Source organism: Galeopterus variegatus, unplaced genomic scaffold, assembly GCF_000696425.1.
Source record: "Galeopterus variegatus unplaced genomic scaffold, G_variegatus-3.0.2 Scaffold882, whole genome shotgun sequence".
Taxonomy (NCBI): domain Eukaryota; kingdom Metazoa; phylum Chordata; class Mammalia; order Dermoptera; family Cynocephalidae; genus Galeopterus; species Galeopterus variegatus.
Genome location: NW_007726993.1, coordinates 346398 through 362708, shown reverse-complemented (window position 1 = coordinate 362708; position 16311 = coordinate 346398). Strand labels below are relative to the sequence as shown.

General features: G+C 50.6%; 1 protein-coding gene across 1 annotated transcript; it reads right to left on the bottom strand.

The window, feature by feature from the left end:
* Nucleotides 1-537: 537 nt before the first annotated feature.
* LEPRE1 (leucine proline-enriched proteoglycan (leprecan) 1) lies at nucleotides 538-16248 on the bottom strand. Its single transcript, XM_008573151.1, has 15 exons — nucleotides 15677-16248; nucleotides 12578-12730; nucleotides 11462-11651; nucleotides 11123-11254; nucleotides 10076-10215; nucleotides 7603-7692; nucleotides 7267-7319; nucleotides 6971-7092; nucleotides 5181-5308; nucleotides 4946-5041; nucleotides 4310-4460; nucleotides 2644-2761; nucleotides 2148-2223; nucleotides 1700-1840; nucleotides 538-1018 (listed from the first exon to the last, which is right to left on the bottom strand). The coding sequence occupies exons 1-15, from the start codon at nucleotides 16136-16138 to the stop codon at nucleotides 863-865; spliced, it is 2208 nt and encodes a 735-aa protein (XP_008571373.1). The 5' UTR covers nucleotides 16139-16248; the 3' UTR covers nucleotides 538-862.
* Nucleotides 16249-16311: the final 63 nt, after the last annotated feature.

Here is a 16311-nt window from a genome sequence, read left to right as displayed (position 1 = left end):
CCTGCCCTACAGAATCTCCAGCATAGCAAGGGCACTGGGCTTGGTACCAGGGGTGTGGCCAGAGGGGCTGGATGCCCCGTTCCACTCTCTATGCCTCCTGGAGGTGTGTCGTCCTGCACACGCAGACCCTGAGGTTCAGGCGGCAGAGCAGGAAGCATGTGGCTGACATGGGGCGATGTGCCAGAGCACTGCTGACCACTGCTGCCTGCCAGAAAAGGATTAATGATAATCCTGACCATTCACCCACAGCTTTACAGTTTACAAAGTGCTGTCACATCCAATATTGCATCTGGGCCACACAACTGCCCTAGAAGGGGGGCAGAGTGAGGACTATGACCCCCATTATACAGATGAAAACCCTGAGGTCCCTGAGGCTTAGTGTCTGGCCTGAGGCCACACAGGAAGTGGTGGAGCTGGGTTCTGAGCCAGGCCTTCTCCCGCTGCACCTTCCACCGCATACTGCCTGGAGTAATTTTTATCAGGTGAGACCTCTCGGGCAGAAAGGGCATATTTCCACTTTCTGAACAAACCACCAAGTAAAAAAACACAAATCATTTATTCTTTGGTCTACACAGACACTTAAATACTGTATTGCTGTCATGTGGCTACCTGTGCAGGCCCCCGGGACGACTCTGGGCCTGTGTCCTGAGCCTCAGCCGGCCTCAGGGGAGCGAGCCATCCTGCCATGTTCACTCCAAGAGCAGCAGCACCATGCAGGAGGCTGTGAGCAGGGTCCCCTCACTGGGTAGTGGATGTAAGTTCCCCACTGCTCGATGGCCCTGAGAGGCTGGCCAGTCCAGGGTGCAGGACAGAGTTCCTCCCCGTGGGTCTAATCACCCATCCATGTGCGACCTGGATGCTGTCATAGCTCGTCCTTGTGCCTTGACTCACTGCCCAAGAGAGACTCTTCTGCAGGTTGTGGGGGACCCTGCTGGGAGTCCAGGGGCTGCTCCTGGAGGAGATCCACCTCTTCTGGGCTGAAGAGCATCTTCACCAGGTCATCTGCCTGCACCCTGTCCTGCAAGAACAAACCCCTGCCTATTAAGAGGCCTCTGGACCAGGTACTCAGCATCTCTCAGCTACTGCTTCCTGGAGAACAAAGAAGTGCTTCTCTAATGGCCTCCGAGCTCATCTCCTTTCCAGTAGGTCCTGCTCTCTGGACTGAGACAGCTGAAGTGAGGCCCAAGGAAGGAATCAAGAATCCAGCATTGCGGGGCCAGCCCGGTGGCACACTGGATAGTGTGCCGCTTGGGAAGCGCGGCGGCGCTCCCGCCCGAGGGTTCGGATCCCACATACAGACCGGTCCCCGCTCACTGGCTGAGCGAGGCGCGGGAGCAACGCCGAGGGTTGCAGTCCCGTTGCCGGTCCCCGGTCCGGTACGGGGGCAACACTGAGGGTTGCGATCCGTTGCCGGACACGGAAAAAGACAAAAAGACAAAAAAAAAAAAAAAAAAAAAAAAAAAAAAAAAAAAAAGAATCCAGCATTGCTCCCCATCTCGGTCCTCCACCCTACCCGGAGCCCCATTTACAAGAAGAAGGCCCAGGAAGGCAGAGGCAACATGACCACTGTGACAGTGCTGGAGCTAGGAGTCTCAAGCCCAGAGCTCCCATCGTGTCTAAGCCACTGGCATCGGGATCTGGGGGGGGAGGAAACAGAGCGAGGGCCCTCCCAGGAACAGAGCAGGGCAGCAGCTCTCACCCGCTCACTGTGCCGAGGGTCCAGGGTGAACCACAGGGCGATGGCACAGCGCTGCCCCCTGGTGACGGCCTTCACTCCATGCGGGTTCTCAGTGCCTGAAGAGAATCCCACGGCCCGTCCGCACTGGGGCTGCACCTCTGCCTAAAGGGGGCAGAGAAGGGGGGATACACAGGACAAAGACCATAACCCACCCTCCAAAGAGGCATGGCTCATTAGGGTCCAAGGTTGAGGGCGGCTCTTCAGGTTGGCTTCACAAAGTCCAGTGCTAAAGAGAAAGGGTGACCAGGTAGAGTGACTGATGCTTGTATCTCAAAGTCCCTGAAGTGGAGAAGAGGCCACTGGCCACCAGGAAGCCCAGTTGGGCCATTCTGTCCACTGCACTTTGGGGACATTAGCTCCAGAAAACAGGGTTTTTGTATCCCAGGGATGTGGACAAGGGAGGACTCACCGTCACGGTCTTGGCGTCTAGTTCAGTGAAATAAAAGTTTCCTCCATCGAAGTCCCCATTTAGGTAAAGGATGGCACTGGGAAAGGCAGAGACATCTCGATGCAGCCCTTCTCCTCCACTCCCCAGAGCCTTCACCTCCATGTGCTCTCTACCAGCAGCTGGAGGGTGGCCTTTCTTTGTAGGAAGAAATCCTTCAGGAACCTTCTCTGAAACTAAACACAGCCCCCAATCTTCCCACACTCCACGCTCACCCCAGAGAATCCATTGTGCACTTCTCTGGGTGCTTGTGTACCAAGTCCACTTACACTTGTGGACTTGTGCTTGTCATACTATACCATAATGATTCCCTCTTTGTCTTTCTATCCTGAGGGTCTGAGGATAAAAGATTGGATTCTGGGAACAGCTGGCCCCAACCTGTCCTCTGTGTGTGTGTGTGTGTTGGGGGAGTGCAGGCAGAGTAGAGGGCACTGGGGGGCCTCAGAGGGAGAGCTGGCACCTGTAGTCCCGGAAGGTGTAGGCAGGAGGCTCCTTGATGCACACGAGGGTCTCGGCGTTCAGGATGCAGTTGTCCACATGGACTGGATGGCTACTGTCCTTCCTCTCAGCCTGTGCCTCTGGGGCCAAGGTAATGCATGTTAGTGCTGGGGCACCTCGGGAGCTGTTGCAGCTCTCTTCTTGGTGGTGGTGGTGGGCGATGCTTCCTAACATGAGTTTGGGTCTATGGAAATGGCCAATGAACTGGCGGAGGGGCTGTCTCTGGCTAAGCCATAAGCCTAGGGGCCAGGACAAGCCTGGAGGGAACCAGCCAAGATCCTGGGTGGAAAGGCACAATCCCGGTTTGTGGCTACACTACAATACAGGGAGGCCCAGGGAAGTGAAAACAAGGAGTTGGGAGGTGGGCAGGACGCAGGGTAGAGGATCGCAGGAGGTAAGGGAGGGATGGCATGAAGAGGAGCACAGAAGAGCTGGCCAGGAAGGTAAGGAGTGAGGCTTCCTAAGAGGCCCTGGGAGTGGGGGTGGTGGAGAAACCACACAGGGAGAGGGCGGTGAAAGAGGACAGGCATACTGTGCAGTGCCAGGCAGACCACGTCCAGGACACGGAACACACCTGCCCCCAGCACAAACCTTGGACATGCCCTGTATAGGCTGGAGGCACTACTGAGTCACGGCAGATGCCTCCTTCTCCATCCCCACATGTCCAGCCAGTCACCAGGGCCTGTCCCTCCACCTCCCACACCTACCCCGTGGCTTCCCTTCTCTCCTCCCATGGCCACTCCTGAGTTCAGGCCTCATCCACTCAGGTCACTTCTGACCAGCCTCCCTGCCTCTGGTCTGAAATCTCTAGGCACACAGCAGCAAACACTAATCTTTTAAAAACAAAGGCCTCACCAAGTCCTCCCGGCTCCCTCCGCCTATGCCCACACTCTTCCACCATGAGGCTCCGTGGCACATACAGTCACGTGTCTGACAGATTCCTCTGGCTGTGCCCAGATTTTGACAGAACTCTAAACATCCAGAGGGAGCACGAGGCCCTCTAATCCCCACCCCCATCAAAAGCACATTAGGGCTGGGGCCCTCTGAAGGCTGCAGTGACAGCAGCTGTGGACCCCCTGTGACCCCTGCAGCACTGGCCGTGCCTCATCCTCCTCAGGAAAGCAAAAGGCGGAATGTGGGAGAGGGAGCGGGAGGAATAACCCCAAATCTGCTCTAACTTGCAAATTACGTAGCTCTCTCACAAGTTTGGTATTTAACAATTAGTAACAGAGAGCGTGCAACATAGCTCATGATTGATCTAAAGGATAAAAAATAAACTCTTGAATGTAGTTCTCCATGATGTGGCAACTTTCTTAGTTTCCCCAACTACCAGGCTGCTCCATGCCCCCATTCCTTTGCACACATGGTTCTTTCTGGCTTGAATGTCTTCCTGCCACCCGTGTACTCCATAAACATATTCATCCTGCAAAACTGCTGTCACCTCCTCTGGGAAGCCTTCCTGACCCCTAGATAGGTGGCCCGTAACTTCCTCCTGCTACTGCTGTGGGTCGGGCTCGGCTGCCATATGCTGGTCCACGCTGGCTCCCCAGCTAGGATGCAAGGGCCCACGTGTGTCCTTCTCCACATCCTCAGCGCACTCGGGGAGGCTGCAGGGCCACGAGGCCTACCTTCAATTGCCGTGCGGCACACCAGGTGGGAGTAGGAGAAGTAGAGGGGGGTGTCCAGGCGGAAGTAGGACTCCATGACGCGCCGCACCTTCTCGGTCACATTGTAGTACAGGTGGGCGCTCTGCAGAGGGACCTTCCCTTCCTGCCCCAGCTGCCAAGGAGACTGGGGTCAGCTGCCCTCAGTGCCCCTCTGAGGGCTGCCAGAGACACTGAGGTGCAGACCCCACACCGTGTCCCCCCAACGAAGGCACAGCTTCTGCCTCCCACACTGACACCCCCGCCGAATGCTCTTTCCCTCTCCTTCCCACTTCTCTTCATGAACAACCTGCACGTCCTGCTGAGGGTTGCACCCCTCTGGGGTCAGCCATTCTTCAGAAAGCATTCTCATAGCTTTTGACATGAGTCTTGTCTTGCTCACCTCATTTTTATTACCCTTGGTCTAACAGCCAGGACTCAAGTTAACCACATTCACCATAACTCCCCTCGCTCCATGACAACTGGAACGTCGGCAGGCAGACGCTTTTTACCTCTCCCACCACCATCCTCAGATCCAATTTGAGCTTCCCCTTCTCCGCCCCCTCGGGCAGGCAGATTCCCTCCTTGTCCACATGCTAGAACGCTCACTATAGAGTTTACCTTAAGGGCTTTGAAGACAGTGACTCCGTAGAACTTTTCATTGGGGGTATGTGGGGAGGTTTGACCCCGGTAGCCATCTCCTGAAACTGCTGCCACCTGCATGGCCCAAAAAACAAGGTGAAGTTAGCCAGGGCTGCGGAGGGCTTGATAAGTCAGTGCGAGCAGCAAGGGACAGGCAAATGCTCAGCACCTATGGACCCTTAGGGAGAAGGCGCAGGCCCTGGGCTTCCCTTACGTTGGTCAGTCTCTGCAGCTCCCGACACTCATCGTTAGAGATTACGCCATCCATCACCACCCGCTGGGAACCATTCAAGTGTCTGGAGTTCATGGTGATGCTGATGCCTTCATACAGCAAGGGGCCACCTGCAAAGCAATGACAAGACTCCAGCAAAAGCTCTGTGACTCTCCATCGGATATTGCTTCCATGTAAGGAACAGAAATTCCAGTTGTTTCCTGTTCACTGGAGAAATCTCCCACTCAGTCATGTCCACAGGTAGGTGGTCCAGAGGACAGAACTTAGAGTTGAAACGTGAGATCCAAGTCCTCGTCCTAGCTCCATTACCAGACAGATGCTGGCTCCTGGGCCTTCACAAATTGTTGAGGAAACATCATAAACACATTCTTAAAACATGACCTCCAGAATCAGAAAGAACTGGATGTGACTCCTAGATCCTCCACTTATTGGCTGTGTAACGTCTGCAAGTTACTTAACCTCCCCGAGGTTAATTTTAATTAATTAAACTGTTCTCATCTATCAAACAGCACCTTCCTCATATGTTTGATGTTAAGAACAAATAAGGCAAGTTAAAAGCTTAGCATAATATCTGGCACACAGTAAATGCTCAAAAATGTTGGCTACCATTAAATTATCGTCGTCATCATCATCATTTATTTAAAACAAGAGTCTTACAATCTGCCCAATGCACCTCCTGGGTAGTTATGAGAATCAAGAGAAATAACAGTAAAAGCTCTCTAAAAACAAAGGAATGCTGGACAAATTCTTTTCACATGCTAATCTTGTTAAATTAGCCCCTGTTAATTTAAGCAACTACAGGGCAAAGGCCAACATTTCTCTTACCATTCTCATGGAGTCTCTCTGAGCTGGGGACACTCTAGAGACTCGATTTGACTCCATCTGTTTACTGAGGCCTGAGTGTGTGCAAGTGTGCTAGACAACGGCAGGGGTAACACCCGAAGACAGTATCTGTTCTTCAACCATTACACAAATAACCAGCACATGGCAGACCAGACATGCCCTAAGAATTGCAGCAAAAAGGAGGAGGGGATTCCAACAGGCTGAGAGATGAAGAAGGGCTTTGCATGGCATATCTGAGATGCCTTCATGGGCAGAGACGGTAGGAGGTGTGTCAGGAGGAGGGACAAGCATGAACAAAGACTTGTGGGCAGAGGGCGGGCTCAAGGAATAAAGAGCAGCCCCGCAGATGAAGAGAAGGTGTGAGCAGGAAGAGAGAATGGCAGTTAAAGGGGTAGGCAGGGAGGGTCAGCGTCCCAGTATTTGGAAGACTGGGCTAGCATCCGAGTGTGCAAAGGGGCAAGGACAGACTGGACGAGGAGAGGTGGATGCAGACAGGAGGCGAAGGGGCCAGAATCAGGCCTGAGGCAACGGAAAAAGGAGGCAGTTGGGGAGAGACCAGGAACAAAGCGCAGCCACAACTGGTAGGGCCTTCCAGGCGGACGGCAGGGCACAGGCAAGGGCGGAAGAGGAGCCAAAAGAGACCTGAAGGTCTGGAGTCTTGGTAACAAGTTGAATGGTGGAAGTTAAGAGGAAAGTTTAGGAGCAGGAAGACAAGGTGAGTGCTGTCCTATAAATACTTACTCAAGTGAACTAAATTAGTGTTACTGTGACACAGGAGTCATATTTCTTAGCCAAAGGCCAACTCTCAGTGCTCTTTCCAGGTGAAAGTCCTGTTGGTGAGCCAGGGACGCCGAGGCGAGGTTAGGCCCTCACACCCGCTGACTCAGATCACAACAGCTGCAGATGTACCCTGAGCTCCATCCTCTCACCTTCCCGGGTCAGCCTGCTCACATCCAGCGACTCCTTGGTCTTCTCTTCCACAAGGGTCTCAATCTCTTTCATGAGGTTTCCGATCTCCTGGGAGATGCGTACAGCTGTTTCCCGTTCTGACCTGTGAGCACAGCTGCTCTGAGGACTGCATTCTGAGGCCAGCCTGGACTCCCTCCCCACCTTCCCAGCCTGGACCTGCCCACCCCTTGCCAGGAGTTCACATCTGCCTGGGCTCAGGAAGCCTCAAGTGCTTCATCAGACTGATCCAATCATGCAGTTTCTTCAAGGTCCTCACTTCTGTTTCTCTTGCAATCTCTTGGGAATCACCTCTTCTGGAGTCCATGAATCCTAAAAGCAGGTCAGATAAAATTAAGAAGGTGGGGTGGCCTACTTTAATCTTCTGGGTCTCAATGTATAAAATAGAGCCTACAGGAGAGATCACTTTCTCACCTGCCTCCTTTCAGGAGACGGAATCTCTGAACCTAAGTCACTTCCAGCTGCAGAGTTCCCCTTTCCCCTTCCTCGCTGTCTCTGGTACCATGCTGGGCTCAGGCTGCACAGTGTACCCCTTACCCCCCTCTCAGTCCTGTCACTATCCCCCCTCCCCACTGGCTCCTGCACCCTGGCTCACCGGATCCACAAAGGGAATTCCAAAAACATCATAAGCGAAGAAAAGCAGTTCTTTCTCCAGCAGGCTTCGCTGGCGGTACTCCTCGGCACTCTGAGAAAACAAGGGGGAGCCATCCTCTAATTCTTGTGCTGCCCACCCCCGGCATGCCACACTGTGGATCCCTGTGCAACTGGAGCCACCTCTCCCCACCATCACTGTACACCTGTTCCCCAGTTCGGGACACAAGTCTCACTCTGTGCTCAAGGGTTCCTCTTGCTTGGCATAAGCAGTACCTCTGAGGGTGGTATAATCAGGCTTCCCCTGAGGGAAAAAGCCCCCTTCCTACACTACCCCAACCCCCACTAACCTCTGGGACAGAAAATCTGATGATTCTCGGGAGATGTGGAAATATTCTTCAAAAATGGAGAATCCCTTCCTGACTTCTGTAAGAGTCCGGTACTCTTGTGTTATTCATGTCATCTTTACAACTACCTCTGACGTTGATACTACTATCTTCATTTTACAGATGAGGAAACTGAGGTACAGCAAGGATGTGCAACTTGTTTAAGGCAACACTAGAGGAAACAGCAGAGCAGGGACCTACATCCAAGCCCAGGTCTTTCCCATCCTAAACCCATGTACTTTCTACTCTCCATCTGCCTCCCATCAGACCCTGGCCAGTGTCTCCCTCCCTGAAGATGGGCAGCGGCAGTGAGAGCAGCTGGGCTTGGCACTTGGGCCTTCCCACGTGTGCCTGCAGGCAAGGCTTACCCAGGACAGGGAAACTGAGTACCCTCCAGGGTCACATCTTTCCCTAAGCGCCCTTCTAGTCTCCAAGCAGCAGAAGGAATGAAGAGAAGAGGAAGACATTGTCAGTTGAAACAAAAATGGGGCAGTTCAAAGAGAAAAATGTTACAGGAGTCAATGAGTCCTGTGTCATCTACTATATTTACGCAAGAGGAAGATGGAAATGTTCTCTTAAGGAGTTTAAATTACTGGCTTCCTTCACCAAGTACTATTATCTCATCCAACTCTCTCCAACAACTCTACGAGGCTGCCAGGAAGCAATTCCCACTCCTGTCATTCATTCAACACTGATTTACTGAGGATCAGCTCTGAGGCAGGAACTGTCCAGCACTGGGACAGAGCAGAGAACAGACCCGGTCCCCACTGACCAACCACAGGCCATGAGCAAGTTACTTCATCTCTCAGAACCTAAACCTCCTCATCTATGAAGTGGGAAGAGTGCCCGCCTCACAGGGCGGTTGGAATGATTCAATGAGGTGATGACACAGACTACCCAGCACAGTGCTTGGTCTGGGCAGGGGCTCGACAGACGTTAGTTACCTTCTTTCCACAAGGAGAGTTCTACTTAAAAAGGCTAGATTGACCACACGGGTTTATTTCTCCTCTCCTCCCCTGAACTCACTAATATGAAAAAAGGAAAAAAAGGTATTAACCAAGCAAGACAGAGGCTGGAAGAGGCATCTTAAAGCCCGGTCACCATCTAGTGGCCAAAGAAGACAATTACAAGGTGACCAGTCTCCACGTGGGAGGGGATGGCAAGAGGATTTATTCTTTTCTCTTTATTTCTTTCACTTTTTATTTTAGAAAAGACTTATTTCTGTCTTTCTTTTTTTTAAAAAAAAGATGACCGGTAAGGGGATCTCAACCCTTGACTTGGTGTTGTCAGCACCACATTCTCCCAAGTGAGCCACGGGCTGGCCCTACAAGAGAATTAGTTCTACTGGAGACTCTGAGGATTCCACAGCTTGGCAGGAAGAATCTTGCTTTTTTTTCTTCAGAGTAATAGTCTTTGTGTTATATAGATTTTTCTCCTTGTTTTGGAGTGAGCTGGCAATAATGCTGAAGGATGGATGGTAGAGGACAGATGACGGCAGGAGGAAGGGATGGGGAGGAAAAAGGAGAGAGAAAACCGGTGAGAGGAGGGCTGGCCGGTTAGCTCAGTTGGTTAGAGCAGGGTCAAGGGTCGACACCAAAGTCAAGGGTTCCGATCCCCATTCTGGCCAGCTGCCAAACAAAAAAAGAAAATTCCTCCTCTGTTCTAGAACTGATTCTTTCCAAGGTTAAGGGTTTGGATGCCTCTACTGGCCAGCCAACAAAAAAAAGACAGAAAGAAAATTGGGTGTGAGAAAAAGAAAACATAGCATAAACTAAAAAATGATAGATCTCAGCTAAATGGTTTCAAGTGGGGGGTGCCAAAGACAGGAAGGAAAATGCCTGCTGTGTGGTTCTGCTTTTCTGTGCCAACTCAGACGTCTGGGCCCAGATAATGCTGATAAGGCTCCCTGTATTCCCCACGCACCCCGTGCCCCATGCTCTCTTCTCCAAGTGACAAGCAGAGTCAGCGCACGCACACCCGGCACAGGCATCCGGCCCACACCCCGACTCCTTTCCTTCTCCCTGCTCTCTTGCTCTCCTACTCTCTGGTCTGAGTTCAGGGCAGCTGCAGTAAGTGAGACAAGACTCTTACCTCGCGGGGGCCAATGGATCTGGCCTGTTCTTCTCCAAGCATAGCTGCGTAGTAGGCCAGATTCTGGCTCATCACCTCATCGTTGGGGAAGAAGAGGAGATAGGTCTTGGCACATTCAATAGCCTGTGTATAGTTTCCAACTGAGAAGCAGAAAAAAAGATAGCTGAGAGGAAAGGGTTTAATCCTGGGAACAAGGAACCATTTAGCACCCAGTCTCAGCAAAGCCTGAGGCAATGGTGACAGGGCAAGGTGGCACCCGCTACATAACATGATGGGCTGATTTTGGGGGAGGTTGGGAGTTATGGAATACACATACAATATGTAATTGATTTTAAGGTGTTCAATGTCCTCAAGGTTGCCTAACATTGAAACAAAAAAGCATTAGAACCCTCTGCATTCCCTTATCCTTAAAAAATCACAAATAATTCAAATACTCCCAATATCCTGCCTCAATACACCCAATCATTAAATCAATCTCAGAAATATTCCTCTGTCTTCTTTTTCCTATGAGTTTTCAGAACAGGGGGAATGATTACAACATCAGACGTCCTCTTTAGCAGAACAGTCCCTGTTCACATGTGTTCGTCTCCTCAACTCAACTATGAACGTTGCATGCTCTTGAATACGCTGCAATGCTTAGCGCACAGCAGGAGCTCAGTAAAGGCCTGCGGACTCATTGGTTGTGGATACAGATCGCCCTCCCAAGAGCATCGGTGCTATGCCAGGGAGAAGGACTGGAAAACATGCTGTGAGCTGGTTTAAACAGTAGCACACCCTTACTTTTGCTATTACTTTTAATTTTTATTCAAAATTAGATTACACATGTTATAGAAGGGACAAGAAAGAGAGGCCCTAGAGTCTCCCTCTCCCAGCTTTTTGGGCCAGTGGTTTCTGACGAACTACCGAGGGACCGCCTGGGATGGTGCCTCCCACTGCCACAGAGAAGCCAAACGTGTAGAAGAGGTATGGTGGCTGCAATCCCTGCTCACCTTGCTTTTAGTGTCTCAGTTAAGGCAGCAGAGAAAGAGGAAAGAAAGTAGGTCTTACTGTTATAGTAGGCAAACTGCAGATAATTATAATGTGACGGGAGGAAGTCTTCAAAGGGCTTTTCTCGACTTGGGTGGGAAGCGAGTTCGGTGACACAGCTCTGCTTACAGCTGAGGACCTGGATGTAATGATCTGAAAGGAATCAAAGCAGGGATGTAATTATGAGGCCAATCTTCTTTCTGGTTAATATGAACAAATCCAAATGGAAGCAATTTTCAGTCAGATTCCCAGATTTAAGAAGTTTGGGAATGAGGCAGGAGACGCTGTGTCTGATTTATCAGCACATGGACCTCCCAGCCCCGGGAGGCCCGGCCCAGGGCTAGGCTCCGCACTGCGCACCTGTGATGGCCTGGAAGAGGTCAGCCTTGTACTCGAGGTAGTTGTAGCCATCGTAGTCATAGGGCCCTTCGCAGAGGGCACGGCACTCCTCATTGGCCACATAGTACTCTTGCAGCGCCGCCTCTAGGTGGGGCACGGCTTCCTGCGGCTGTTCCTCTGAGTAGAGTCGCACTCCCAGCCGAAATTCCTGCTACTGGGAGGAAGGGGTACTCAAAGGCAGGCCACAAAGGAACCCTCTCCTTGCCCTCGGCCACCTTCTCATGGATGGAAAGGGGTGACCTGAGTGGCTGCTACTGAATGAAGGCCTTTTGTAAATGGTCTATACCTGTTCCTTTAGAAGTTTACAAACATTTAACACTTAATCTGGATAAAAGATATGTGGGAGTTCATTGTAATTTCCTTGTGCTTTTCTGGAGGGCTAAAAGTTTTCAGATAAATACAATTTGCTTTTAAAAGTCATACTGAAATTGTTTCTAATATTTCTTTTTCTAAACTATTAAAATGTAAGAGAACATAAGCTCCTTATAGAGATGCTATATCATCACAGTCAATATCTCTTATGGAACAGACTTTTCCTGCTAGACAAGCAGTATAAGAACATTGAGGAATACTGCACCACTTATTGTAGTGGTGACAGTAAGTGAAAACCTTATTGTAGTGAAAAGAAATATAAGTAGTAAATTAATATAAGATGGGTTATCATGCAGCCATTAAATATTGTGTTTTCAGGGCTGACCGGTTGGCTCAGTTGGTTAGAAAATGGTGCTGATAACACCAAGGTCAGGGGCTCAATCCCTGTACATGCAAGCTGCCACAAAAAAAAAAAAAAAATTGTTCCTTTTCAAAGAAAATTTGAAGAATGATGAAAAACACATACACAATGTGACAGACACTGAATTAGGTTAAAAATTTAGATATGGAAGACTTAAAAAATATGGCAAAATAACTACTGGTTTTCTTAAGATGGCAGTATTACAAATTATTAGTTACTGTTTTATACTTATCTACGTTTTTCTAATGTTGTACAATTAACATTTATTACTTCTGTAGTCTGAAAACAATCCTAGTAAATGATACTTTTGAGGGAAAGAGAGAAAGGGATTCAGTTTTCTTCACCATATGGGGTTTGGCCTCAAGATCCTTGAAGTCGGCCTCCTTCACTCCAGACATGGTTTGGTAGTAGTCTAGGTTCTGCCGCATCTCCATGTGCTCAGGATTGCCCACGAAGAAGGTGTGTGCTGCTGCTACGGCTTTCTCCAACTTGTTTATCTAAGGATGAAGCACAGGAATGTAATTCTCACATTCAGACTCTGAAAGTTTGTGTCCAGATGTGCAGTCCATGGGAAACAGGAAATCCCGGCCTCCCTGAACCTTTCAGAGCCTTTCATTGAGTGTGTCCAGTGTTGGCCACCCCCGTTGGCCACCCCCAGAAAACAAGCCTATTGCAGGAACTACATACCCGAGGTTAGGAGCGCAGTGCCTCGGGCAGATTCGTAGCTATCCTAAATCAGGCGTAGGGGTTCCCCTTAAAACAAAGGTCATATTGTAGGGGGAGTGTTATGGAAGACTACCTGCCTAAGTACTACATTCTCAAGATTCAGACATAGTGATTGAGCTGAAGAAAGTCTAACGCTTCAAGGATTTAGGGTAGGGAAGAAAAAGCAGTTAATAATTAGACTGTGCCTAAGAATTTCCCTAGAAAATACTTTTCTGGGGGGCATGAAATAAAATCAAGTGTTTCCAATACATTCAGGGAAAAGGTGGATGACTGAAAAATCCTAAGCTCCTTTACAAAATACAGACGTGGTATCTTCATGCCCAGGGCTCATGAGTTTCAAACAAATAGTTATAAAGAAATCTGAGTGGAAACAATGTGCTACACTATTTTACAATAATGCCCATAGCAATGGACTACAGCATATTAGAGTAACACAGGTTCACATATAAAACCCAAAATAAATCACTGATGATCTAGTGATTAACTACGTGGGCTTTGGTGTCACACAGACTGGTGACAAATCTAGGTTTAATTATTCACTGGCTAATTATTCACTTGCTGGGCTTTAGACAAGTTACTTAAAAGGTTACTCTTTAAACTCAGTTCCCTAATCTGTCATCTGGAGATAGCACTCACTACCTACCTCAAGGGATTGTTGGGAGGGTTAAATGAGATGATACACATGCAGTTTCTAACACATGGTGCTGGGCACATTTAGGTGCTGAATAAATGCTAGCTGGTATTAATGCACTAAGAAAAAAATTTTCTTTTTTTGTCTTTTTCGTGACCGGTAAGGGGATCGCAACCCTTGGTGTGGTGTTGCCCACACCACGCTCAGCCAGTGAGCACACCGGCCATTCCCACATAGGATCCGAACCCGCGGCAGGAGCGTCGCTGCGCCCCCAGTGCCGCACTCTCCCGAGCGCGCCAGGGGCTCGGCCCAGAAAAAATTTTTTTATTAGCATTATTACTAGTAAATGCACACAAAGGAGTCAGTTAGGGGACCCAAGGTAAATAATTCCCCATCTCTGTACCTCAGTTTGTTTAACTGTAATATTAGAAATTCTCTCAGGTCTGCCCCTTTTATGGCTGTCTTTCTCTCCCACGTCTTTCAGTACTGCTCCTGCCTTTCTTTCTTCTTCCATCTCCTCACTCCCCTCCCCACCCCCAGCCTTCTTTATTCTCTAAGCACTGAGGCACCTGACGTCCTTCTCGCCTGTGGATAAATGCACATGGCTCCGAAGCCTCATAATTGTTTGCCCTGCCACCATGTTCTCCTTCTTCTAAGGCTTATTCTGCATGGTTTCCAGAATCACCATTCTAAAACCCATTTCTGGTGATGGTTCCTTGAAGCCTGCAGATTTCTCTTTTGAATCTGGCCTCACTTACCTTTCCAGTCTCCTTTCCTGCTGCTCCCCAGGCACATCCGGACACCCCAAGCACAACAATTGACTTTTTCCTGAATACATCATGCTTTGGTTCTACTTTTCCTTCTCTCTGGAATGGCCATCCTTCCTCTATCCCTAGCAATATTTAGAACAGGCTTCAATGCCACCTCTTCTTTCAAGATTCTCTAATTTCTCTGAGACAAAGCTAGACTCTCCCTCCTTTGTGCTCCCACCCCCCTATGTACATACCCTTTAAGTAGTCCTTTCTACAGTGATTCTTAACAGCAAAGAAAGACAAGACAAAGAAACAGTCAAGCATTTTCATTACCTGTACAACAACTGGGATGTAGTAAGTATTCAATAAATGTATGTCAAAGAATTTTAGAAAGTGCTGTTAAGCGAAATGCCAAAGACACAGCCCAGTTATCTTGGTTTCAAGTCCAGTACTTCCGAGTAACTAGGAAGAATGGAGGGGAACTGTGTAAGCAGAATGCATGTGGAGAGGTGGAAATCTGAGGTCCCCAAGAGTTTCTAAGTCTCTCTTTAGGTTGAAATTGTAGGTTTGTTAAACTATAGATAAAGTTGATATGCAGCACAGCTCCCCTCTCTGCCCCAATAAAATGGGACTAAGAGTAGCATCTACCTCACAGGATATTGTTAGGATCAGGGCAAATGAGTTAACAAATGCAAAGTGTTTAAAACAGTGTGCCTGGAAGTCCCTGCTGGCTATCATCATCATCTCACAAGCTCGGAGAGTTACAAGCCCATCTGTACACTTGGGCTTAGGGCACTCTGGCATTCTTACAACTACTCATTTTCTTTGGAAATGTAACAGACTAGCCAGAGGGTCCTCTACAGGGAGGGACCAGGCAGCCCCTGCTGGCGACGTGGCAATCCTACGTCCTGAAAGAGAGCTGCTGGACTCGGCAGCAGGAAAAGCATCACTGGAAAGCGAACCGGAAGGAAGATAATGTAGAAAGCTCCCAGCTTCTCACTCAGACACTTACAATGAAATCGGTTTGGGAGACCCAACCTGCTGCTTTAATTCCCTCTAGGAGGCCTCCAGGGGAACAAAAGGCCAAGTTTTGCTTGGCCTGTGCCCTAACACCAACTTGGACCTTTGGGGTTAGCATCTGCCCACGCGAGGCGGGCGAGGCAGGTCCCCTGGCAGGGCCCCTGCTCTTCCTGGGTCCGAGGAGAGCTCTCCAGCCAGGAGGGCACCTTCTCCCTCTGTAGACACTTCCCTGGACCCCGAAGTTCCCCAGGTCTCCTGGATCCACTCCTCTCCCCAGAAGAACCCCGGTCACCCGGCTCCGGGCAGGTCTGCACCTTGAAGTAGGCGACCTGCAGATAGTTGTAGGGGCTCCGCTTGCGGAACTCCAGCTCCAGCTCCTCGCTGAGCGAGTGGGCGGCTGGCGGCCCGAGGCAGCGGCGCAGGCAGGCGGCGCGGCGCAACAGGCCCCCGAAGAAGTGCAGGTCGTGCAGGGCGGCGGCGCCCGAGGCCTGGGCCAGGCTCGCGGGCGAGTCCAGGTCCAGGTCCCACGGGAAGTCGGCGGCACAGCGGGTCCGGCAGCGCAGGCGGAGGGCGCGCAGGGCGGCCCGCGAGCGCAGCGCCCGCTCCATGTTCAGGACCACCCCGGCCCAGTCCCCGCGCGCGTAGGCCGCGGTCCCCTCGGCGAAGAGCAGATCAGGCGCCAAGTCCCGTCCCGCCTCTGACTCGACCTCGGCCCGGGAGGCGGCGGCGGCGACAGCCAGCAGTGTGGTTAGCAGCCTCATCGCGCACGCCGCCATCGCCTCCTCCTCGCACCTAACGGGACCGCCGGCCACTAGCCACGGAGAGCAGAGTCCCACCCCCAGATAATCCCCGCCCCCGAGCGAGGCCCCGCCTCCCAAGCCGGATGGCGCATGCCCAGAAGGCTTGCACCGCCTCTTTTGCTGTCAACCAACCCGGACCCCGCCCTTTA

Bases quoted from the DNA above. Each gene is read 5' to 3' on its own strand.
- LEPRE1 (XM_008573151.1), bottom strand. From the start codon at position 16,138: ATGGCGGCGTGCGCGATGAGGCTGCTAACCACACTGCTGGCTGTCGCC. The intron at 12,731-15,676 runs GTGCAGACCTGC...CTTCATCCTTAG, and splicing joins TGCAGGTCGCCTACTTCAAG to ATAAACAAGTTGGAGAAAGC. The intron at 10,216-11,122 runs GTAAGACCTACT...TCTGCTTCTCAG, and splicing joins GCAGTTTGCCTACTATAACA to TTGGAAACTATACACAGGCT.